This window comes from Echinops telfairi, unplaced genomic scaffold (assembly GCF_000313985.2).
Source record: "Echinops telfairi isolate 266 unplaced genomic scaffold, ASM31398v2 ScPeMD7_2;HRSCAF=8, whole genome shotgun sequence".
NCBI lineage: Eukaryota > Metazoa > Chordata > Mammalia > Afrosoricida > Tenrecidae > Echinops > Echinops telfairi.
Window position 1 is genome coordinate 28,745,535 of NW_022103898.1, and position 21,053 is coordinate 28,766,587.

Below are 21,053 nucleotides of genomic sequence, written 5' to 3' on the forward strand. Positions count from 1 at the left end.
CATATCATACAATTCAATAGTTTAGTCATCTCAAGCAGAGTTGTACAGTTACTACCACACCCAATTTGACATTTGGTTCTTTCTTGCATTCATTGTTATTAGCTCCCCATTTCCCCCAAATTCCCTTATCATACCCCCAAGAAGCCATTAATCCAGTTACTGTCTCTATAGATTTACCTATCCTGGATTTCACACAAAAAATCATGACAAAGTGAAACAGAGAAAAATCTCTATTGAAAAGAAAACAGTAGCCAAAAAAACTGGAACAACGTTAAAGTGGGTCGAAAGGGAGATCACATGATAAGGTATTAAATTCTAACCTAACTGCATCTGCAATCGTCCACTTCCCAAGGCCCTCTGTATAACAGCAAGACTAACTGCATCTGCAATCGTCCACTTCCCAAGGCCCTCTGTATAACAGCAAGACTGTGCACATCCCTGGTCTGTGTGATCAGAGGGGACTCACCCGAGATTTAATCCACGTGCTTTTTTTTAAACTGAAACAACTTTAAAATGGGTCCAAAGGGAGCTCAAATAAGATGCTACGTTGTAGCTTAACAATATCTGACTTTACAATGCTCTCTGTCTGATAACAATCCCTTGACCATAGTCAGAAGGGATTCACTGGAGGCTTAATCTATGTGTGAACCCTGCAAATGGATTTTGGGCTTCCACTGTTACCCATAGCCTTCTGCAAGCCAGATGTTCACAATTGAAGTTATCATACCAACCCCTACTTCGGATTTGGATTATGTTATTTACAATCCTTGGATTGCACAGGCAGGTGTGCTTTTTCCAGGTGAGCTTAGTTGACATCTCACTTAGATGGCTGCTACTTTCAAGGCAGGCCTTTAAGATCCCAGACACTGTACTTTCTGATAGTTGGACACCATCTGGTTTCTTCACCACATCTTGCTGTACCACCTATATCTTCCATGATCTCTTCCTCACGGTGCATTTGAGACCATCTTTAAGCCTTCAACCAAAAATATCCCCTGAAGCTTCTTACAATTGAATAAAGCAAAGCAAATCTACTGCCATTGTATCGATTCTGACTCAGAGCGACCCTGTAGAGCAAAGTAGAACTGCTCAGTAGGGTATTCAAGGAGCAAGTAGCCTCATCTCTCTCCCCAGGAAGAACTGGTGGGTTTGAACTGCCAATCTTGCAGTTAGCAGCTCAACGTGTAACCCACTGCGCCACCAGGGCTTCTTGAACCCAAAAATAGTCCATAATCATTGTGCTGTCTCAAGATCTATCATCATGGGACCCACTTGACAACCGCAACTTGGAAGATGGGCTAGGAACCTTAGGGGGAGTGGCGCTGAGGACCCGCTCAGGAAAGGGGAAGGGACGTGGCTGCACAGCTCGAAGAATGGCATCATGGTCGCTGACTTGTACTTGCAGAAGCTGTTGAACTGGCGTTATTAGAATACATAGTCTAAAACTTACCATTGTAACCACCGTAAGTGTGTGATTCTGTGATATTCACTACCTGTATCATATTGTACAAGCATCCTCACTATTTCCAAAAGTGTCTCATTGCCCCAAACAGAAATTCAGTATTGCTTAAGCAGTAACTCTCTACTCTTTCCAGCCCCGGGTAGCCACTAGTAAGCATTTGTCTATATACCTTTGCTTATTCCAGATATTTCCTAGAAGTGGAAGCATGCATTTGCCCTTTAATATCTGGATTATGTCACTCAACATTATGTTTTCAGGGCTCTTCCATGACATAGCATGGATCGGAACTATGTATCTCTTTATGGCTTACTAGTAGTCAATTGTATGTATCTACATACCACATCTGTCCATTCATCTGTGGACCTCCTCCCTTGGTTTTTGTCGATAATGCTGTAATGTACATTGGTAGACAAGTCCCCAGTAGGGAATTTTACAGGCAATGTTTGTTCTCCTATTTCTTCTACCTATTTTCACACTTGTCTCCATGTACCATTGTTATAATTAGGGAAGAGATGCACCTGGCAACGCTTGCAGCTGCCAGAGCTTAGTATGGAGGAAACCGTGTGCGCTTTGACCAGTTGGCATGGCACTCCCAGTACAGTTGGGCATCTCAGCAGAAGGCCTATGGCTTATTTCGGAATGCTGGACTGCAGTTGGGCGTATTTATTTTCTAGCAATGTCATCTGTGAAGATCAGTTTCTGGCTGGTACTTTAGAAAACTAACTCTAGGTAAAGCTCAGAAGATGTCAATGAATTCTGTGAACATGCTCAGAATATTCCCCCAAGTTATTTTTGCCTCAGAACGTGGGTGAAGCAAGTTGTAACTAGGTTTACCCCGGGTCTTATAAAACAAGAAGTATAACCAAAAGAGAGCCAAAGGAGAGAAAGAGGGCTTCTTTCCGGAGACCCCCGTGAAAACTCAGATGGGAACATACCACTTATCCGGCCCTCTGTGGGATTGTTTGCTTTTTGCTCAGTATCTGTCCACCTGGTCTGCCTGCGGGAGGGAAGACGGAAAGAAAGAATGGGCTCTGGCCACTCACATTAACCCTTATCTTACCCTGAAGGCAGACTTCATCTTATCTTAGGGACCTCCTTTCTTCAACTCATCCAGCAAACAATTGTCAAGCCCCTAACAGATTTCTGTTGTTGTTGTTAGGTATGTCTAGTCATCTAGACTATTCCAAATAGGTGGCACTGACAAAGTAGAACTGCCCCCACGGAATGACTAATGGGTTCAAACCACTGACCTTGCAGCAAGCAGCCCAGTACATAACTGACTACACCATCAGGGCTCAAGTGAGCTCCTCAGCATCCCATTTTTACAACAAGAGAGTTGAAGCTTCCCATCACCTCCCCCAAGCCCCAAACCCACTGCCAGCAGGTGGGTTCTGACTCATAGTGAGCCTGCATAGGATTTCTCAGACTCTCCGTCTTTTATCAGAGCAGACCGCCTCATCTTTCTCCTGCGGAGCAGCTGGTAGGTTTGAACCCCCGACTTTGGGGTTCTTTCCCAAGTCCACAACAAACAAACACAGATACAGACTGCACGGTAGCCTGTGTACAGCAGAAAATACTTGAGGTCAATTGCCCAGGCAAGAAACTCACACTGGAAAGGCCAAGACAATGTCTCCCAGGAAGCTTTGTGAGTCGGGAGCCGAGATGGGCAAGCCTGGAGGTTACAGCACTTAAGAGAGGTGAGGTAATGAATATAAACCTACATGCACGTGAATTTTTGCCCAAGGGAAGCAGATCCTGTCTCTAGGATTGGTCTCCTGTGATCAGGGACTGTGTATCACAACAGCCCCTCGCCAGGCTCCTTGGCACTGAGGGTCGGCCTTCCCTGTAGTCATGCCGTATCCCAGTTATCCATTGTTGTATAACAGACCACTCCAAACACAACATTGGTTTTATGATGCTCATGACTTTGTGGGTCCGAAATTGGGCATGGCAGCTCTGGGCTCTTCCTTGCTCTAACATCTGGGGCTTCTGCTGAGGGGGCTTGAGTGGCTGCAAATGTTGGCACTGCTCCACTGGGGCCTGTGTCCTCGCCACATGGCGCCTGCTAGAGCTGAAATGTCCAGGACGGTCCCTTCATCCCCTTGGCAGGTGCCTGGGCTGCAGGGGCTGGCGTGGCTCCCGTCCTGGCTGTCTGGGAAATCTTCATTGCACAGTGATCTCAAGGTAGGCGGGCTTTCGGTCCAGGAGTGGCTTCCCCAAAGGGAGGGTTCCACAAGGCCCAGGCAGATACTGCTGGAATCTAACCTCACAAGACTCTTGAGACCGTCACTCTGCCACATTCTGCTGGTCCAGCAAGTCAAGAGGGCCAGCGCAGATTGAAGAAAGCAGAGGAATACACTCTACTGCTCAGTGGGAGCAGCATGCATGTACAGGGAAGGGGAGAAACGGGGATGGCCATCTTGGTGCCGGGTACCCCATGTTGGGAGGGGTCACACTGGTGTTCTTTTGAGTCACAGGTGTGCGGTCATAGCTCAGTGAGTTCAGGCACTCAGAGCTTCAGTTTCTTTATAAACTGAGGATCATGACGCACTGGCCCACACGATGGTGGTGAGCACTTCAATGAGCTAAGCTTAGTGCTTGCACAATGCCAGACACCTAGTACGTTCTCAGTTAACACACCGTGTGCCGTTCAGTCGGTTCTGACTCAGAGGAGGCCTAGGGGCACAATGGTTAAGCGCTCAGCTGCCAACCAAAAGGTCAGTGGTTCGAATCCACCAGCCTCTCCATGGGAAAAAAAAAAAAAGACCTGGTGAACTACTCCCCCAAAGACTTCTACCTAGGAAACTTTGTGGGGACAGTTCCTCTGTCCTGTAGGATCACGGGGAGTTGCTGTGAGTCTGAGTCACTTACCAGTACCCCAAACCCCAAGTCCGTCACCGTCAAGTTGATCCCAATCCATAGCGACCGTGCAAGACTGAGTAGAACCACCCCATAGGGTTGTCAAGGCTTGACTCTTCATGGAAGCCGACCGCTGCCTTTTTCTCCAAATCTGGTAGTGGGTGCCTTTGGGTTTGCAGCCTAGCCCTCAACTACTGTGCCACCTGGCTCCTCGTCTACCAGCTGTCACAGTGGAGCACTGGTTCTGCTCCAGCTTGTCCACTGCATGTCCATGTGTTTGTGTCCTCACGGATCCTGCAAATGTCTGCTGTGTGCTCAGTGTGTGCTCAGTGTGTGCCAGGCTTCCCAGCAGTTCCAAGGATCATGTATGCAAACACGGCCGAGGTAAGACCATCTTTCCAGTCCTGCCAGCCAGCATCATTGGAATAAACAAGCCTGGCTTGTCCCTGAACTTCTCAGAAATGGCCACATTATGTTTGGTCTTTTCCCAGGGAAGCATCCTCTCTAACAACATAGCAACAGTTCTCCCGTCTTGGGGATGTTACTAGGCGAGGTGGAGGAAATAAGCCTGAGTAAAAGAACTTCCTCCCCCGGTGTAAACCGTGGGTCCCACCGCGTGAGCATCTGTCCCTCTGCAGGGCCCTGGTGTGCGGATGGTCAGCCCAGCCTGCAGCACACACAGGCTCCTCTGGAGCAGAGGACCCTGCTGTCTCCATGACCTTGGGCCCTTGCTGGCATCCAGCACTGATACTTCAAACACTCATTTTGGACAAAATACCAGAAAGGGGGATGGTGTGCAACTCCAGATGGTCACTTGCTGCCATTAAGTGTCCTTCTGATGCATGGCGGCCTATAGGGCCGAGCAGAACTGCCCAGTGAATTCCGGTGGCATTCAAGGCTACACGTCTTTACGGGAGCAGAAAGCCCCATCTTCCTCCCTCAGAGCAGCTGTTGGGTTCGGACTGCTGGCCTCACCGTTAGCAACCCCGTGTGTAAAGCACCGTGCCATTGGGGCGCCTTCCTCCCGACTAAAAGAAGGCCATTGTGCAGCGCTCTCAAATACCCTGAGAAGCAGAATGTCGAGGAAAACGCAAACCAAGCCGCAGACACCAGTTGGCAGGACACATTAGCCTCACCGTCTGGTCTTAGTGTCTTTTTGAGCAGTTTTTTGAACATGTGGAGCCAATTAAAAATGAAAAGACGGAGCTTTTAGCCCATTACCATTCAGACCCTTCAGGCTCCCATAACAGTTGTGTGAAGAAGCTCGCTTGTTCACAGGAGCATCTTTGACTTTTCTTTTGAAGACACCAGCATTTTAAGGCAATTGCACTTTCAGGAACTCTTTTCCAGTGAAGGCTAAGGTGAGGCCCAGACGCTTCGGCCTCTCCTGTTGTAGCATCCAACGGCAGCCTGCTACTGCATCAGTCTCACACCCCACACTGACCCTGAGTCCAACTTCCCACCCAGAGAATGGATATCCGCTGTGCATCCTGGGGAGAAAGGACCCCCGGTGCCTGAGCGCTAAAGCGCTTAGCTGCTAACCAAACGGTGGATCATTGGCAGCCACCGTCTGTTCCAAGAAAGGTGTGACAACCTGAAAGGATGCTCACAGCCTTGGAAACCCCATAGTGCAGTTCTGACTCTGTACTAACAAACAAACAAACGTACTGCCATTGAGCCAGTTCTAACTCACAGCAACCCTATGGACAGAGAGGAACTGCCCCTAAGGCTTTCAGAGGCTGTAGACCATTACTGGAGCAGAAAGCCTCATTGTTCTCCCAGGGAGCAGCTGGGGGATTCAAACTGCTGACCTTGTGGTCAGGAGCCCCACATGGATCACCTACCACCAGAGCTCCTTTCTTTATCCTACAGGGCAGTAATGAGTTGAAATGGATTTTATTGCTTTGTTCTGTTTCAGAGAGATGGCTGTACACCATATCCCATGCTCATGGTGAATAAGACCAAGAGCTAACAGCATCGTCTTGACATGAGAAAGGTCGGAAGTCCCAGTCTGCCTTTCAGGGGAACCCAGCAAAGCACTGAAAAATAGAGCTGGCAGTGACGCGGCACCAAGTGTAGGCAGTTGAGAGGGCTCAGCCTACTTCATGCTGTGATGGTCAGAGACGTCTCCCTGTCCTCCTCCACCATCATTTGCTGGTGCATTACTAATTTATAAGTCTGACTCATCCTGGGAGGCAAACACAGGCTCAGTGTCCCTGCAGGGAAGCGCTCAGCTTGCTGCACAAAACACAGCGTCTCCAACAAGTACACATCTTATCTTGCAGGGCCCATGTTAACAAGAGCCTCGACGAAGGCAAACGCATCCTCCCTCAAAGCAGCTCACGCACAGAAGCAGTTTCCCCACTTGGTTCTAAAACCATGATGATCTGGCCTTGACCTGAAACCTGATCTGTCCCGAAAGCCCTGGGCCTCTTCGTTGTGGCCCCCGGGCCCACAGGACTTGAGCTACCCCAGGGGACTTGAGGTGGGTAGAGAAGCGAGGGAGAGGCTGCAGTATAAGAAGATTATGATTTCTGTGATTTTTTTTAAAAAAAACATTAACAGAGATTTATCACAATCTAAACTTGGCACAGGCCAGTTTTCCACTGGCAGGGTGATTTGATTTTTGTGATATATATATGTATATATATATATATATGACAAAACATCTGCCAAGTCAACAGTTTTTACATATATAATTTACTGACATTATGTGCGCCGTGTTGTACAGGCATCACCATGAACTTTTTCCCAACTGTTCACCATTAACAGAAAGTCAGCATCCCTTAAAAAAAAATAGCTCCTACCTTCCTCCCTTCACCTCCATCCCTAGTGCCCACCAATAAGCACTGGTCTCTATAAGTGGCATCATACAACATTTGCCTTTCTATAACTGTCTCATTTCATTCTACGTAATGTTTTACAGGAGCCGGGTGGCCTGGTTCCGAGTTGGACTGCTAACCATGAGGTGAGCAGTTAGAAGCCACCAGGCTGTCTGCTCCCATGAAGAGTTGCAGTCCTAGAGGGTCACCATGAATCAGAATTGACCCCATGTGGGTAGGGTGCGCATCCAGGAGGCAGCATGTATCAGAGCTTCCTTTCTCTCCATGGCTGTGTAATGGTCCCTGGTGAAGGTCTCTGGGTGATGCACAGAGGTTGTGCTTCACTACCAGCTGGAGAGTTGTTAGTTCAAGCCCACACGGCAGCTCCGTGGTGATTTTCCATAGACAACAAACACTGCCATGAGTCAATGCCGACTCACAGCATAGAACCGACTCCTGTGGGCTTCAGAGACTGTAAATCTTCACAGGAGCAGGGAGCCTCATCTTTCTTCCATAAAACAGCTGATGGGTTTGAACTTGTAACTCACTACGCCACCAAGAAAACCCTGTGGAGTAGTTCTGCCCTGTACCACATGGGGTTGTCACGAGTTTATCGAGGTTGGACTTAACATTCCATAGTCCGTAGCCATTGCGTGCTGCATATCCCTTCATCTGGTGATGGACATTTGGGCCACTTCCCACGTGACGCTCTTGGGAAGAGCGGCCCAGGGGGCGTTGGCGTGCAGGCGTGGTACCTGATGCAGAGGCCTCTCCAAGAACCAATGCGCATCTCCTTTTGCGACACACCCCTTGTGGTGGTGTGTGGTGTTCAAGAGCTTGCGTGCTGTGGGCCAGACAGTGCCCTGTCTCTGTGAGAGAAAGATGGGGGGAGCGGTGCTTGTCAGAGAAAGCCACCACCACAAAGGGGGGTCGCTGCAGAAGAGAAGAAAGCTTGGCACTGGAAGAAAGAACGTTCGTACCAGGCACAGCCCAGCCTGGCATTTCGGCCTGACAGGAGCTCCCGTGTCTTGCTGATTGGGTGATAAAATATAGAGTGGACCCACAGGGAGAGCAAACGCCTCACGAAAGAGATGGGTAATTGGCTCTGTTTGCGCGCCCGCTGCTGGAGCCGTGCGGCGCCACGGCAACATGACTGATGCCTCGCCCCTTCGCCTAAATTAGCTTCTGGTTGTGTTTTGTAGCTGTTCACTGAACCACAGATGTTGGAGGTAAAAAAGACCCAAACTTCTCAGGAACGCTCCCTGCAGCGTGTGTGGGTTCTTCCTCCCAGGCCTGGCTCCCACAACTCCGCTGAGTCCCTGAAGGAGCCCTCTCCCTCCGAGGCCCCCGGGGTAGACCAGGGAGCTGTGAAATGGAGTGGCCTCCCTGGGCCCGTGGGCACGAGCTCACAGAGCTCCATGGGGAGCCGCACCTTGGCCTGGCCATGGCATGGGTGGTCCGTGACACGAGTGGCTAGGGCTTTGATAGAACTCAAGTTGGCCTCCAAGGATCCTGCCCCTCACACGGACTCTCGCCCAGTCATTGCTGTACCAGGTGCGGTGGCCCAAGGCCCTTGCCAGTTCCCCTGCCCTGGTGTCCCTCTGCTATTCCACCAGTGCTGGCGTGCAAGGTGCCCCTGACCCAGGCTTTCTCTTGTCCTCGCAGAATTTAGCCTATGAAATCATCCTCACCCTGGGGCAGGCATTTGAAGTCGCTTACCAGCTAGCCCTGCAAGCAAGAAAAGGGGGGCACTCCTCCACACTTCCAGAGAGCTTTGAAAACAAACCCTCCAAGCCCATCCCCAAGCCCCGCGTCAGCATTCGCAAGTCGGTGGTAAGTAGAAGAAAGACCGGCATTCCAAAAGATGCCGAGCAGAAGGGAGGGGCTGGGGTGCTGGGCCCTCAGTGGTGGGGGTGCCACTTAGAACCAGGGCCTGCCCTCTCTTGGCATGCACGGGCCAGGCCTCACCCTGGTTCTAGCAAAGCCTCAGGGGAGCGCCTGCCGGAACCTGGAGCCTCAAAGGAAAGTCTGCTCTCCCATCCTCTCCCTGGCAGCAGCCCCGTGAGGACCCGGGGTGCTGCCGCTCTACTCCGTGGATCTGTGCCCGAGGTTCAGGACAGGCCCCTGAGGCTTCTAGTGCCATACCTCTGGCCTCCCACAAGCCCCCGGCCTTGCGGAACTTTGCCGAGGTGCACCGGGAAGGTGTCCCTCGCACCCAGCTGGCGGCCACTCTGTGCACAGGCTTATGTCTGTGGGAAGCCTGCCCCTGGCCCCCGGGGGCTTGCTTCCTGGCAGCTGAGGCACCCTGCAGAATGGTGATACTCAGAAGGTGCCGCCCTTCCTCCTCCTCATCTGCCTTCCTCTGGGAATTTCTTCCCCCGCCCTCCCATCAGCTCCACAGACATCCTGTGCTACCCTGCCAGGCTTTCGTGACTTCAAAGTGGGAGCACGACCCTCCAGTGGAAAGGTTCTCAACTAGCCTCCCATCTGGTTTCTGCTCTGGCCGCTGTTTCCCATCCTAGAAACTCAGGGACCCGCACAGAGCAGGCAGGCTGCACCCAAAATGCATTGCTCTCACGCCCACACAGCTTCCCATCTGTAGCTCTCTCCTCCTCCCCACCTCCCCTCATCCCCATCATGGGGGAAAAGTACAGGTTTTTCACATTGGCAGAGAGGCACCTCCTTTTGTGATCCTTGTTTATAGTCTTCTCTGGCCCCAACACCAGCTCCATTCCTGGCTTGTCAGTGTCCATGGGAAGATCCCAGCAGCATCTAGCCCCTCTTCACTCACAGCTCTCTCCTGGAGCTCTGGTTTTCCACTCCATTTCCACTGTTCACGCCAAACCCATGTGGGTTATGTTGTCATCAACAATACTCTCTCCTCCTCTAAACCCTGCTTCACACATCCTCCCACTTCAGGACCTACCAACCCCACGATTCGGCATCTGCAGTCCTCAGCTCCCGGGCAGAATGGCAAATGTTTATGTTCAGTTTTCTCCTCACCGTCTCCACTGTGGTAAGCACCAGACTTCCAAGACTTGGTGTGTCTGTGCCACATTGCTTGATTTTTTCTTCCCAGCTGCTTCTCTCTAAATCCGCCCCATCCCAGCCAACGGCACCTCGGAGCCATCTTTGATCCCTGCCTTGCCTTCATTCCTACCTAGCCCATCAACACATCGTACCACTCTGCCCCTAAAACACAGCCCGGTCCTTCCGCCGTCCATTCCCACGGATTCTGGTCTAGTCCAAGCTGTCATCAACACGCAATACAAGTACTGCAGCGCGCCTCCTAACGGACTGCTTCCCAAACTGCAACCACAGGGACTTCTCCAGACATGCCACCCCTACCCCAGATACCTGAAGCTTAATTTCCCAGCACACTCCGCTAGGACATTCAGAGCGGCCGATTTCTTGAACAGACAAGGGGGCTTCAAAAAGTTCGTGGACAAAGCCCATTCTCTTTCATGTCCATTTTTCCCCATGAACTTTTCAAAGCCCCCTCGTACAAAGCTCACACCTGCTACCACCTTTACCCCCACCTGTCTCCTCCACCTAGAACATTCTCCCCCTAATTTCTGCCTGACTGGCTCCATCTTGTCATTCAGGTGTCAGCGGCACGAGGAGGTGTTTCCTGACCATCCCATCTGAGGTAGATGCCCAGTCAGGCTCACGTGTATCACCCGCTTCCAATTCTCCGTGTCACCTTTATTCATGGAGTTGTCGTATTTTTTTTGTTGGTGGTGGTTTGTTTTGTTTTTGTTGTTGTCCCCACCGGGGCCAGACCCATTGCTGGTGCTCGGTGAATGTCTGTGAATGGGAGCGTGAGGACCTGTGGACCAAAGAAACCAAAAAGAAGCTAGCTTGGTGCAGGACTAGGGTAGACAGGTCCCGGGATGCTCACAGTGTTGTTGGAGCTAGCACCGCGAGTACTGTGTTTGCGTTCACTGGGACGAGGTGCCTCCCTCTGACTTCTCTCAGGTTCCTCAGCGGAGCACAAAAGACCCCATAGAATAGTCATCTAGAAGCCTTCGCTGGGAAAGTGGAAACAGACACTGAGTAATAATGGCCTCTACCTACCTCCAGAGCCTCGCTGTCCTTCTCAACCCATGTCAGTGTGCCCTTGCTTTCCACTCTCTTGTTGAAAAATAACCCCGTGGTCCCTGGAAACACAAGAAGGGAGATGGGAGAGGCCTTCCACTACTTCACTTTGGCCTCAGCCTCCTGAGCCTAGCGGGAGGCCAGGGCCAGAGGCGGCTGCCCCAGAGGAGAGCAGCCACTTGGCAAAGAGTTCCTCCTGGGCCTTTCCTGAGAACTAATGGCTCACCCTGCACCCCTGAAATGACTAAGCCATTTTGTATCCCCGCTAGGTTTGGTTGAGGGCTTCTACTGATCTAGCCCCTCCTAGGGGCCGTCCCTGGGTTCTGCAGGAGATCCAGTCCTAAAGGCTCCAAGCCATTTCAATGCTACTGAAGCCCCACAGGCATGGCTGCACCCTTTCAAAGGGCCGGCAAACTTGCACGGCTTTTAAAAGAGCAGTAGGCGTTTTCTGTGAGTCAGATGTCCGGAACCCGGGGTCTGCTGGCTCCTCTTCACCGTCAGTTCTCACCCCCGGCATCCCCCTCTTGCAGACTAACTGCTAGTCCTTCGAGGGCCCCTCCTCCCACCTTTTCTAAGCCAACTCTGATTTAGCCTGCACCACATCCATTGTTGTTGGGGTTTTTGTTTTCTTTCACAAGTATTTATTGTGAGCCTCCTGTTTACTGGGTTTGCAGGAGCTTCTGGGGAAACAGCAGTGAACAAAACAGGCACAGCCCTGCCTTCGTGAGCAATACACGTTGTAGGGAAGGAGGAACACATTTTTAAAGTATGATAGGTGTGTGGCCATCGGTACTATGGAGAATAAAGCAGAATCAGGAGCTGCTAAGAAATTGGACAGGAGGGGCTATTTTGTACAGACAAAACGGGGGTTGTTGGAGGAGGTGGCGTGTAAACAGAGACAGGAGGGCACACAGCCTGCAGCTAACTGGAGAAGAATAGCCCAAAGCCAAGAAAACAAACTCTATGCCAGCCATCAGGCCGATGCCAACTCAAAAGCATTCGAGGCAGGGCACATGGTGAGAGCAGAGGCCCTGGGCATGAGCTTGGGGTACAAGGAGCAGCCAGAATGCTGTGTGGTTAGGGCACAGAGAGGCAAGCAGGGGCCCCCGGAAGTCCCAGAAGATTGGAGTCTGATAGCACCCAGTAGAAGCTTGAGAGCCCGAGAGTGATAGCGCCTGGTTCATCTGGCCCCCACGAAGTCTCCCTGGTGCCCACACATGGGGGTCAGTGACCTCCTCAGGTGCCCATTGAACTCAATCCTGTCCCCCCGCTTAGCACACGTGTCAGGACAGATCTGTGCCTGTGTCCAGCCCCCCTCTGCGCTCCATGCCCTCGAAGGCCAGAGCCGTGTCTCATTCACCCCCAGATCCTTCTCAGTGCCTGGTTTGCATTCGCGCCCAATCAGTGTGGGTCACAGGGATGAGCAGGTGATTCTCACACACAAATAGGGCTCCTGCCCGACCTGGGCTCTCGGGCCCTTGGGCTGTCGGGTTGGTTCCCAAGCGGGGTTAAGATGCATGTGTGCCCACCTGTGCAGAAACCGTATAACAGGCATCAGCCTTTCTGTTTTAAAGCAGATCGACCCATCTGAGCAAAAGACTCTGGCCAATCTGCCGTGGATTGTGGAGCCGGGCCAAGAAGCCAAAAGGGGAATTAATACCAAGTATGAAACCACGATTTTCTGATACCCACCGTCCTCCCGTCCTTGCGGTGCCTTGCACGCCAAGCAGTCCGGAGCAGGCTTTCCTTCGCCTCCGTTTCCACCCCGCCCCAGAGGAGGAAGACCGCTCTGTGTGTGTGGCCTTGACATGGGCTAAAGGCCTCTGGCCGTTTCTGGGGGAGTTCTTTTCTGCACCAGTGACAGGAAATGCCACCAAGACTTTCCGGCCACAACCCCTCAGAGGCGGGAGTTGTGATGTGTTTGCCTGACATGCCAACTCCCCATCCCCTAGCGTCACCCAAGGTATTTCTGATGACTCAGACCCTGGACCTGCTCCGCTTTCTTGGGGGTTAATACCTTTTTAAAAAGAGAAAAAAAAATCAAATGGGATCGCTCATACTGCCTAAAAAAATCCGAGATCCCTTTTGTTCGCTGTCAGCAGTCTTCACGGTAAAACCAGAATAGACCCACCCCACCAAGCATCTGTAAAACCATCTATCACTGAGTATCGAGTCGTGCAAAAGGACAAAATCACCACCCCCACCACACCACCCCCACCCCCGATTGCTAATGAGGTACGTCCGAACCCAATTTCTATCATTGTGGATTTCATATGTAACTCCGTCCGAAAACCTTTCCATCAATCCACCGACTCGAAATTTAAGAGTGATTTAAAGAGAGGGCAGGGGGGGGGACCCAAAAAAAGGAGGGATTTATTATGCACAGAAAAAAATGTGTCTTGTATTAAATATTTTTATTAAAAGAATGTCTCATTCATGCATTGGTGAGCATAGTAGGTTGGTTGTGAGGGATGTTTTTGCTTTCTTTTCAAAATAATTTCAATCTCTACGACTTCCAAGAGGACTGGCTCAGTTTGGGGCAAAATACTGAGGATGCTGAACCAGAGCAGGAGTTTCGGGCAAGCAGATTGGCGTAGAACCCAAAGTGCTGATGCGGCCACAAGCTGGCTAAGGTTTTTTGTTTTGTTTTTTAAATCTTCACAGTGTTTTAAGGAAACATGTTTAAAAATAAATAAATAAATCTAGGGCTCCTGCTATCAAGATTTCTTTCATGGAAACCTTGTTTGAGAAAGGTGTTAATAAAATTCTATTGCAAAAATTTTTTTCTAGAAAAAAAATTAAATATATATTAAAAAGATATTCCAAAGTAATAAAACTTTTCTTGAGACAAAAAAAGATAAATAAATGTTTGCTTACAATTTGATTAAATAAAATTTACTGACCATTTCTTTGCAGCTATGTTAATTTTTTAAATGTCTCTGTGGAGTATTTGTATAATACCATAATGTATATTTATGTAGAATCAAATTATATAAACAGTACCGATATCATTATAGAAGAAATTAACATTTTAATGTATATTGTTCTAATCGAGCATATTGTGAAGCCTTTTGAAGTTCATTATAAACGATATTGATAAATTGTGGGATTGTCTTCCTGTTTTGTTTTGTTTTTTCAATTAACCTAATATTATTTTAACCCTAACTCAGATTTACTGGTTATATTCATCAGTTGGTGAGTTTTGAGGAAGGAGAACTAAATTTCATTATTTGAAACTGACAAATGTATTTGGAGTTAGTTCTGTTGAAAAATTTTAATACAATATTAAATTACTTGAACTGAACAGTTCCTTGTACATATTTTGCCTATTCACTGTTGATATGAATGCAGTCAATAGAAAGTAAAATAGCACTACAATAAGGTACCAAAAGGAAACTGTATAGGGCAAAAAGTAAATAGTAGCTTCGCTGAAACAGAAACATCTATGTAAATATGCTTGGGCTTCCAGTTATAAATTTTGTAATTTTTGTCATTATTTATACCCTATTATATATTAAGAACAAAAAAGCACACACAATAAAACAGAAGTTGTACAGCCACTGGCGCTTGGCATCGTTCTGTGAGCACCTCTCCACTTACTGGCCGGAGCCAGGTCCACAGGCCCAACCTTCTCAGTGTCTACAATTCAAGGATTTGGGCATTGGCAAACCTGCCGAGGACCCTTGTGCTTGCCCCAATTTCAGCTAGTGTGAGGGAGGTAAACGAGCTGTTAAAGCTGAAATTTCCACCCCAAACTCCCCGGTCTTTATTTAAATCTTAAAAGTGGGTGTTAAAGACCAAAACCCAAACCAGCTGCCGACCTGCAAGTCCCTTCCCACACACAGCACCCTTAGGTGAAGAACTGTGCCCAGAGGGTTTTTAAAGGCTGCGATCTTTCATTCAGCCTAGATTCGAGTCACCAACCTCTCAGTTAACAATGGGGTACTTAGCCTTTGGTGCTAGACAGGGGCAAAGGGTTGTAAAGATGAATTGCCAAAGTGGAGATTTCTAAAAGAGAAACGAGAGCAGGAGCAGCCCAGTGCATATAGGCCACTAACAATACCCGGGCCCCTTTGTTTCCATGTGCCTTTAGTGTGTTCTGGATGGGAATAGTTACGCCTTCGATGGCCGCTCGGGAGCTTTGGAGACCTCCGTCTCTCTGCTCCAAAGTAGGACGCAGAACCTAGCTCTTTTGGACCATGTTCTCCCAGTGGACATTAGTGCATCCCAGAGACTAAGGTCCTGAGCTCTCAGCCCTCCCGCCTCCCCCTCCCCCCATGCATTCCCTCCAAAGAGTAAAGTTATGTCTAAGAACTTTCCATACTTTTCGGTCAGGGATTTTAGATTGTATGTTTCCACGGAGTTGGGGTGAGCCTTCTGATCTCACCTGGCACCAGCCCACTGCGGTCAACATTGATTGCGCCTCCTAGTGACCCCTGTGAGACAAGCGAACTGCCCGTTCTTTCTCCCACGCTCAACCGCCGACCTCTGGGTGAGTAGCCAAGCACTGAAACCTCTGTGTCATCGTGGCTCAAGGGCTCAGCAGTCAATCCCCAGACTTGCCCTTCTGGGGATCTGATGCTTATTCGAATCCATCATTCCCATACAAAGCAGACGGCACACTCCAATTGGGAGTCTCTCGAGACCCTGTACCAGAAGATGAAAATGTTATGGAAGCAGTGATGATGGTTACAAACAAAAGTATGGACAAGTTATAAAGAGCTCTGGTCACGCAACAGTTAAACGCTGCTTGGCCCCTAGTCTGAAGTTTGGTGGCTCGTCATTAGAAACACCTGGCAATCTGATCCCTTACAGATGGCAGCCTAGGAAACCTTTGGGGACAGTTCTACTCTGTCTCATAGGAGTCCTGGTGGTTTCGTGTGCTGTATTGGGCTGCCAGCTGCAAGGTCAGCAGTTAGAAACCACCGGCTCATGCTTTCTACTCATGTCAAGAATGACAGTCTCAATAACTCGCAGGGACAGTTCCGCCCTGACCAGTAGGGTCACTCTGAGTTGAGGGCAGTGAGTTGGGGGTTGGTATTGTCACACGGGGTTGCTGCAAATCCAAATCTACCCGACTGTTCCTTAGAACAAGAGGCAGCATGTGAGGACACCAGAGTCCAGGGCATTATCCCTGCGCTGGTGGCAGCCCTGCTCCTGTGTCTCCAGGAACCTGGACCTGAAGGGGAAGAGGAGGGACCGGCCTCTTCCCCTACCGGGAGGGGGCCTCCCAGTAGGCTGAGGAACGTGGTCAGTGGTAGTGACCCTCAGAGTGAGTAGAAATGAGTCATAGACTCATTGTAACCCACCCCATATGGACCAGAGTCCAGCTGTGTTTTCAGTGCCCTCCCTCTCTTTGTTTGCTTGAAGCCAGGTCACCGGGTCGTCCAAGGCAAGTCTGAGGGCATTTGAAATCTGCACCCTTTCAGTTTAGCAGCCACGCCATTAGACATTTGCGCCACCTCAGGATTCCCTCCAACTTAGGGGCACCTTGTACCTCCAAACCCAACCCACTCCCATCAAGTCAATTCTGACTTGTAGCAATCCTGTAAGTTTCCCAGACTGTTACTATTTAGGAGCAGAGAGCCTCATCTTTCTCCTCCGGAAAGATGGATTTGAACTGCCAACTTTTGAGTTCAGCAGCCCCAAATGTAACCCACAGCATGTTAATATTGTGTAAATTTGCCCTCACTTTGAACGAACAGGATCCAGCCCTCCAAACGCACTGCCCGAGAGTTCCTTCTAAGGCGTAGCCGTTCTGTGGCAGGACAGACGGACCCTGTGGCTTTCTGAGGTTGTCAGTCTGTTATGAGACCAAAAAGCCTCATCCGTCTCCCAAAGAGCAGCTGGTGGTTTCAAACTGCTGACCTTGCAGCTGGCAACCAATGCATCACCTGCTACACCAGGGCTCCTTGAACGACGCAATCCCTGGACATCAGAATGAAGCCCCCCAGCCCCGCACCATCCTCACAGTCCTTATTCTGAACCCATGGTGGTAGCCACAGCATCCGGCCGTCTCCTGGAGGATCCTCCTTTTTGCTGCCCCTCCACTTTACCAAGCATGGCGCCCTCTTCCAGGCACCAGGATCACTCAGAGTCAGAATAGTTAACTGGTTTGGTTCGGTGTCTCCTGGCCTGTCCAAAGTATGTGAAACAAAGTCTCGCCACCCTCGTTTCTAAGGAGCATGCTGACACGACTTTCCAAGTCAGATTTGCTTGGTTTCTTGAGTCCCTGATACTTTCAATTTTTTCCACCAGCACCGTATTCAAACACAGTGATTCTTCTTCTGTCTTACTCGGTGTCCGACTTCCGTGTGCATCGGCTTGGGTCAGGCCCGCCTTAGTCCTCAGAGGGGGAGCCGGCCTTTGCCATGCTGTCAGGAGGTCGTGAGCAGCAGCGTGACCTGATAGGATGTGTCCTTTGATCTTCTGAAAGCTCCTTCCATGAGCATTGATCATGGGTCCAAGCGAGATGGAATCCTTGACCCCTTCGAAGCACGCCCCCTCACAATAAAGTCTTCATCACCGCCACCTTCACTTCCTGCGAGTGCCACTTTTAAATGCACTCAACCAACCCCCCTGCCGTCACCGATTCCGGTTCCTAGCAAGCTTCGTCTCACACTATGGTTGCGCTAAAGTAGGGCTGCACACCAGATCAGTCTGCTCTGACTTAAAGACGGCTTTAGACTTTGTAAAGAGACGGGACCACACCACATTCATAAGCTGGGCGCTGTTGGCTCGCTGACTTCCCTCTCCTCCCTCCACCCTACAGTACAGAGACCCAAGTGGATGCCGCGGGGCAAGGAGACCGTTGATAAGAGTCCAGCAGAAAAGAGGGACAAGTAGGCCTGGGGGGCCCCAGGCGAAAGCCAGTCCCTGTACTGAAGAAAGACGTGATCACCGCACAGATAGCTGCCACCTCCAGAGTGGCCAGGCCCCTGAATGCTAATGTTACCCAAGAAGGGTCTGGAATTCCATAGCCTCATTTAAATGGTCTTACATTATATCCTATGATGAGCTTAGGCGCCAGAGCCTTATGAAGACAGTGCCTGGTGACTTCATTGATAAGTCATGGGAGGCGATTTTTCTCAAGACACCCCAGATTTCCACCTGGAAGAAGGTGGCCGGTGCTTATATTACTGGGACAAGCTGGGCCGAGAAACAGGCAGAAATAAAGACTGTGGGGCCCCGGCTCTTCCCCATCAACACAAATCCGTGCCAGAACCCCAAGTAGCATTGCTCTTAAGCCATTTCTGGAAGGGACTGAAACTCGGCTACGTGCAGTGTACCTCAGACACAGGGTTCACATATAATCACTGTGCTCAGAAGTCAATAAAGAATAAAGTGTTATTTTATATAAAGATGCTACAATTTTGAAACTGTCGTCTTCTACAGGTGAGTTGCTGAGCATGAAAATTAATCAGGCCAACGGTTATAAAACACATTGACACAAAATAAAATCGGGTAGCCAGCCAGCACAGGCTGGCACAGATTCTACCTGTAGCAACACAGCAGCCCACCCCCACCCCACCCCCCATTCCCATCTCCCCCACAGACCAGCCAGTGGCTCTCTGGGACTTTAAGCAAGGGAACCCACCCATCCCCTGTCTCAGCCACAGCAACCCCTTCCCACAGAAAGCACTTCCAGCAGCGGCAGAGAGCACGGCATGTATTTTCTTAGGCTGGCTGCGCTCATAAGGATTTCGTCTTCAAAACCCAGTGAGGGTGCTTGTACTCTGCCCTGTGGCATGGAGCCACTCACCGTCCTGTGTGCCCCGGTCCCCTCAGAGCCGTGAGGCAGGGCTGATGTGTGGTGGAATTCCTGGACACCAGGAGAAGGTCAGCTCCCCTCACCCATTTCTCTTGCCTTCCCCCCTGCTGGGCTTGGGTGTCATTGAGTCCATGCTGGCTCACAGGCCCTCCCAATAGAACTGCCCGGCAGGGTTTTCCGGGCTGGCATCTTTAGGGGAGCAGGTCGCCGGTCATTGGCCTACAGTTGGAGCCACCAGCCTGGACGTTAGCGGCCCAGCCTGTAACCATGGCACCGGCAGGCCTCCTTAGTCGCTATCCCTGGTCAGGCTGTTCACCGAAAGCCCACGCTGTGCTCCGCGGGGCATCGTTGACTTGCTCTGTGAGCAACAGGGCCCTTCCAGGACCGACGTCGTACACTGTGCATCGTCACCCTCGCGGACGCAAAGCCACATCTGGGTTCTTCTCTCTCCAAAACCCCCGCGACTTGCGCGTGGGCATTTAACTCTCCCAGAGGAGGTCCTGGGGAGCCAGGTAATTGGACGTGTTTCACCCTCAGCAGTCTCCTTTTATCAACTCCAGTGGGATGCCCCCAAAGGAGGGTGGCAGCCCCGCGGGGTCAGAGGGCAGACTGCTCGGACAGTGGAGCGGGTGTGCATTTTACAACCCCTGCCCGCGGGAAGAATCCCTTTGCGTGTCGTTGCCACCGTCAGAGCAACCGAAGAGGGAGTGGATCCTATATCCAAAGTCCGCACACACACACACACACATACACACACGACAGGGTAATGAGCGTCGTTCAAAAGCGATGCCCAGTGGGGTGTCTCCGTGCCCCCTCGCGCCTCCCAACAGAGGCCCCGGGCGCCTGTCGCTGGCAGTAAGGCGCCTGGCAGAGGCCGCCCGACCCCTCGCCAAGGGGGAGACTTGGCTCCCGGACTCTTGAGACGCCGCTTTCTCTCTGCTTCTGAAAAGCGCGTGCTCCGTTCCCAGACATTTTTCCCCTCTCTCACTGCCAGAGTCCATTCTGATCCTGGGGACCCTGGAGGACAGAGTGGCCCTGCGCGTGCCTTCCGAGACTGAGCCGCGTCTTTCTCCCAGGGAGCAGCTGGTAGTTGGCCTTGCGCTTAGCAGACCTTGTGTAACCTTGCACTGACCTTGCGCTTAGCAGACCAATGGGGAACCCAGCGTGCTGCAGGGCTCCTCTCTGTGGGGGGGGGAGCAGTGTTGGATGGGGGGGCACCTTGGTGGCACCGTGGGTTACTGCTTGAGTTGTGAACCGCAAAGTCGGCGTTGGAGCCCAAGGGCAGCCCCATGGGAGAGATGCCGGGCTTTCTACTCCCTGTAGCAAGAGCTAGAGCTTCTGCAACGCCCAGTGCCAGGTCCCCTAGATCCTCTGGGGGTCGCTCTGAGTTGGCAGTGAGTTTGGGGGTTGGCTAAGTGCTGTGTTGGGAACCTGGGAGAAAACGAAGGTACTGAGAGAAATGAAAATTCCATTTTAGCAGGCTGTTTGGGGGGGCGGGGGGCAGGATTGGAAGCAGTGGCTTAGGCGGAGCAGGTGACAAAGCAGTGGGGTGGGGCTGTGACGAAGTCATTTAAGTGGCAGCTGCTACCCGGGTCCAGACCATCGGGGTCAAGCAGAGAGGAAGTTTTGTGTTGACAGAGTTGCTAAGACGTCCACATTTGTATGGGCAATCACTTGATTTTGAAATACTGGTAGCAGATAGGGAGTTCTTTTAACAAAACTCCTGCAGGCTGCGTGTGGTCTTTGTTTTCTCCATCTCCACGGCTCCCAGCCTCCCCCAGGTCTCCACTGCCTCACCCCGACCTGGGCAGTTGCTTAAAGGGGAGAGGGCAGCCACTCAGGCTGGGATCGTGGAGATGCCAGGACTCCAAGGGTTGGTGACATTCCTTGCAACTGTCATTGTGTACACCAGGTTGGCGTTTGTAGTTAGACATTGGAATCAGAAGTGACTGAGTCCAGCTCTTTTCTTTGCAAAATATCTGATGTTAACTGTAAGGCATGTAGTCCCATATCATCAATCAGTTTTAAAGACAACATAACA

The 21,053-nt window shown here is 50.8% G+C and overlaps 1 protein-coding gene across 1 annotated transcript in view; it reads left to right on the forward strand.

Annotated features, from left to right (window-relative positions):
- ANKS1B (ankyrin repeat and sterile alpha motif domain containing 1B) overlaps window positions 1–14,545 on the forward strand; it is a 1,383,364-nt gene extending 1,368,819 nt beyond the window's left edge. The window contains exons 25-26 of the mRNA XM_030886113.2: window positions 8,809–8,976; window positions 12,819–14,545. Of these exons, the coding sequence (XP_030741973.1) occupies window positions 8,809–8,976; window positions 12,819–12,926 (276 nt within the window). The 3' untranslated portion in view covers window positions 12,927–14,545. The remainder of the gene's footprint in view (window positions 1–8,808; window positions 8,977–12,818) is intronic.
- Window positions 14,546–21,053: the final 6,508 nt, after the last annotated feature.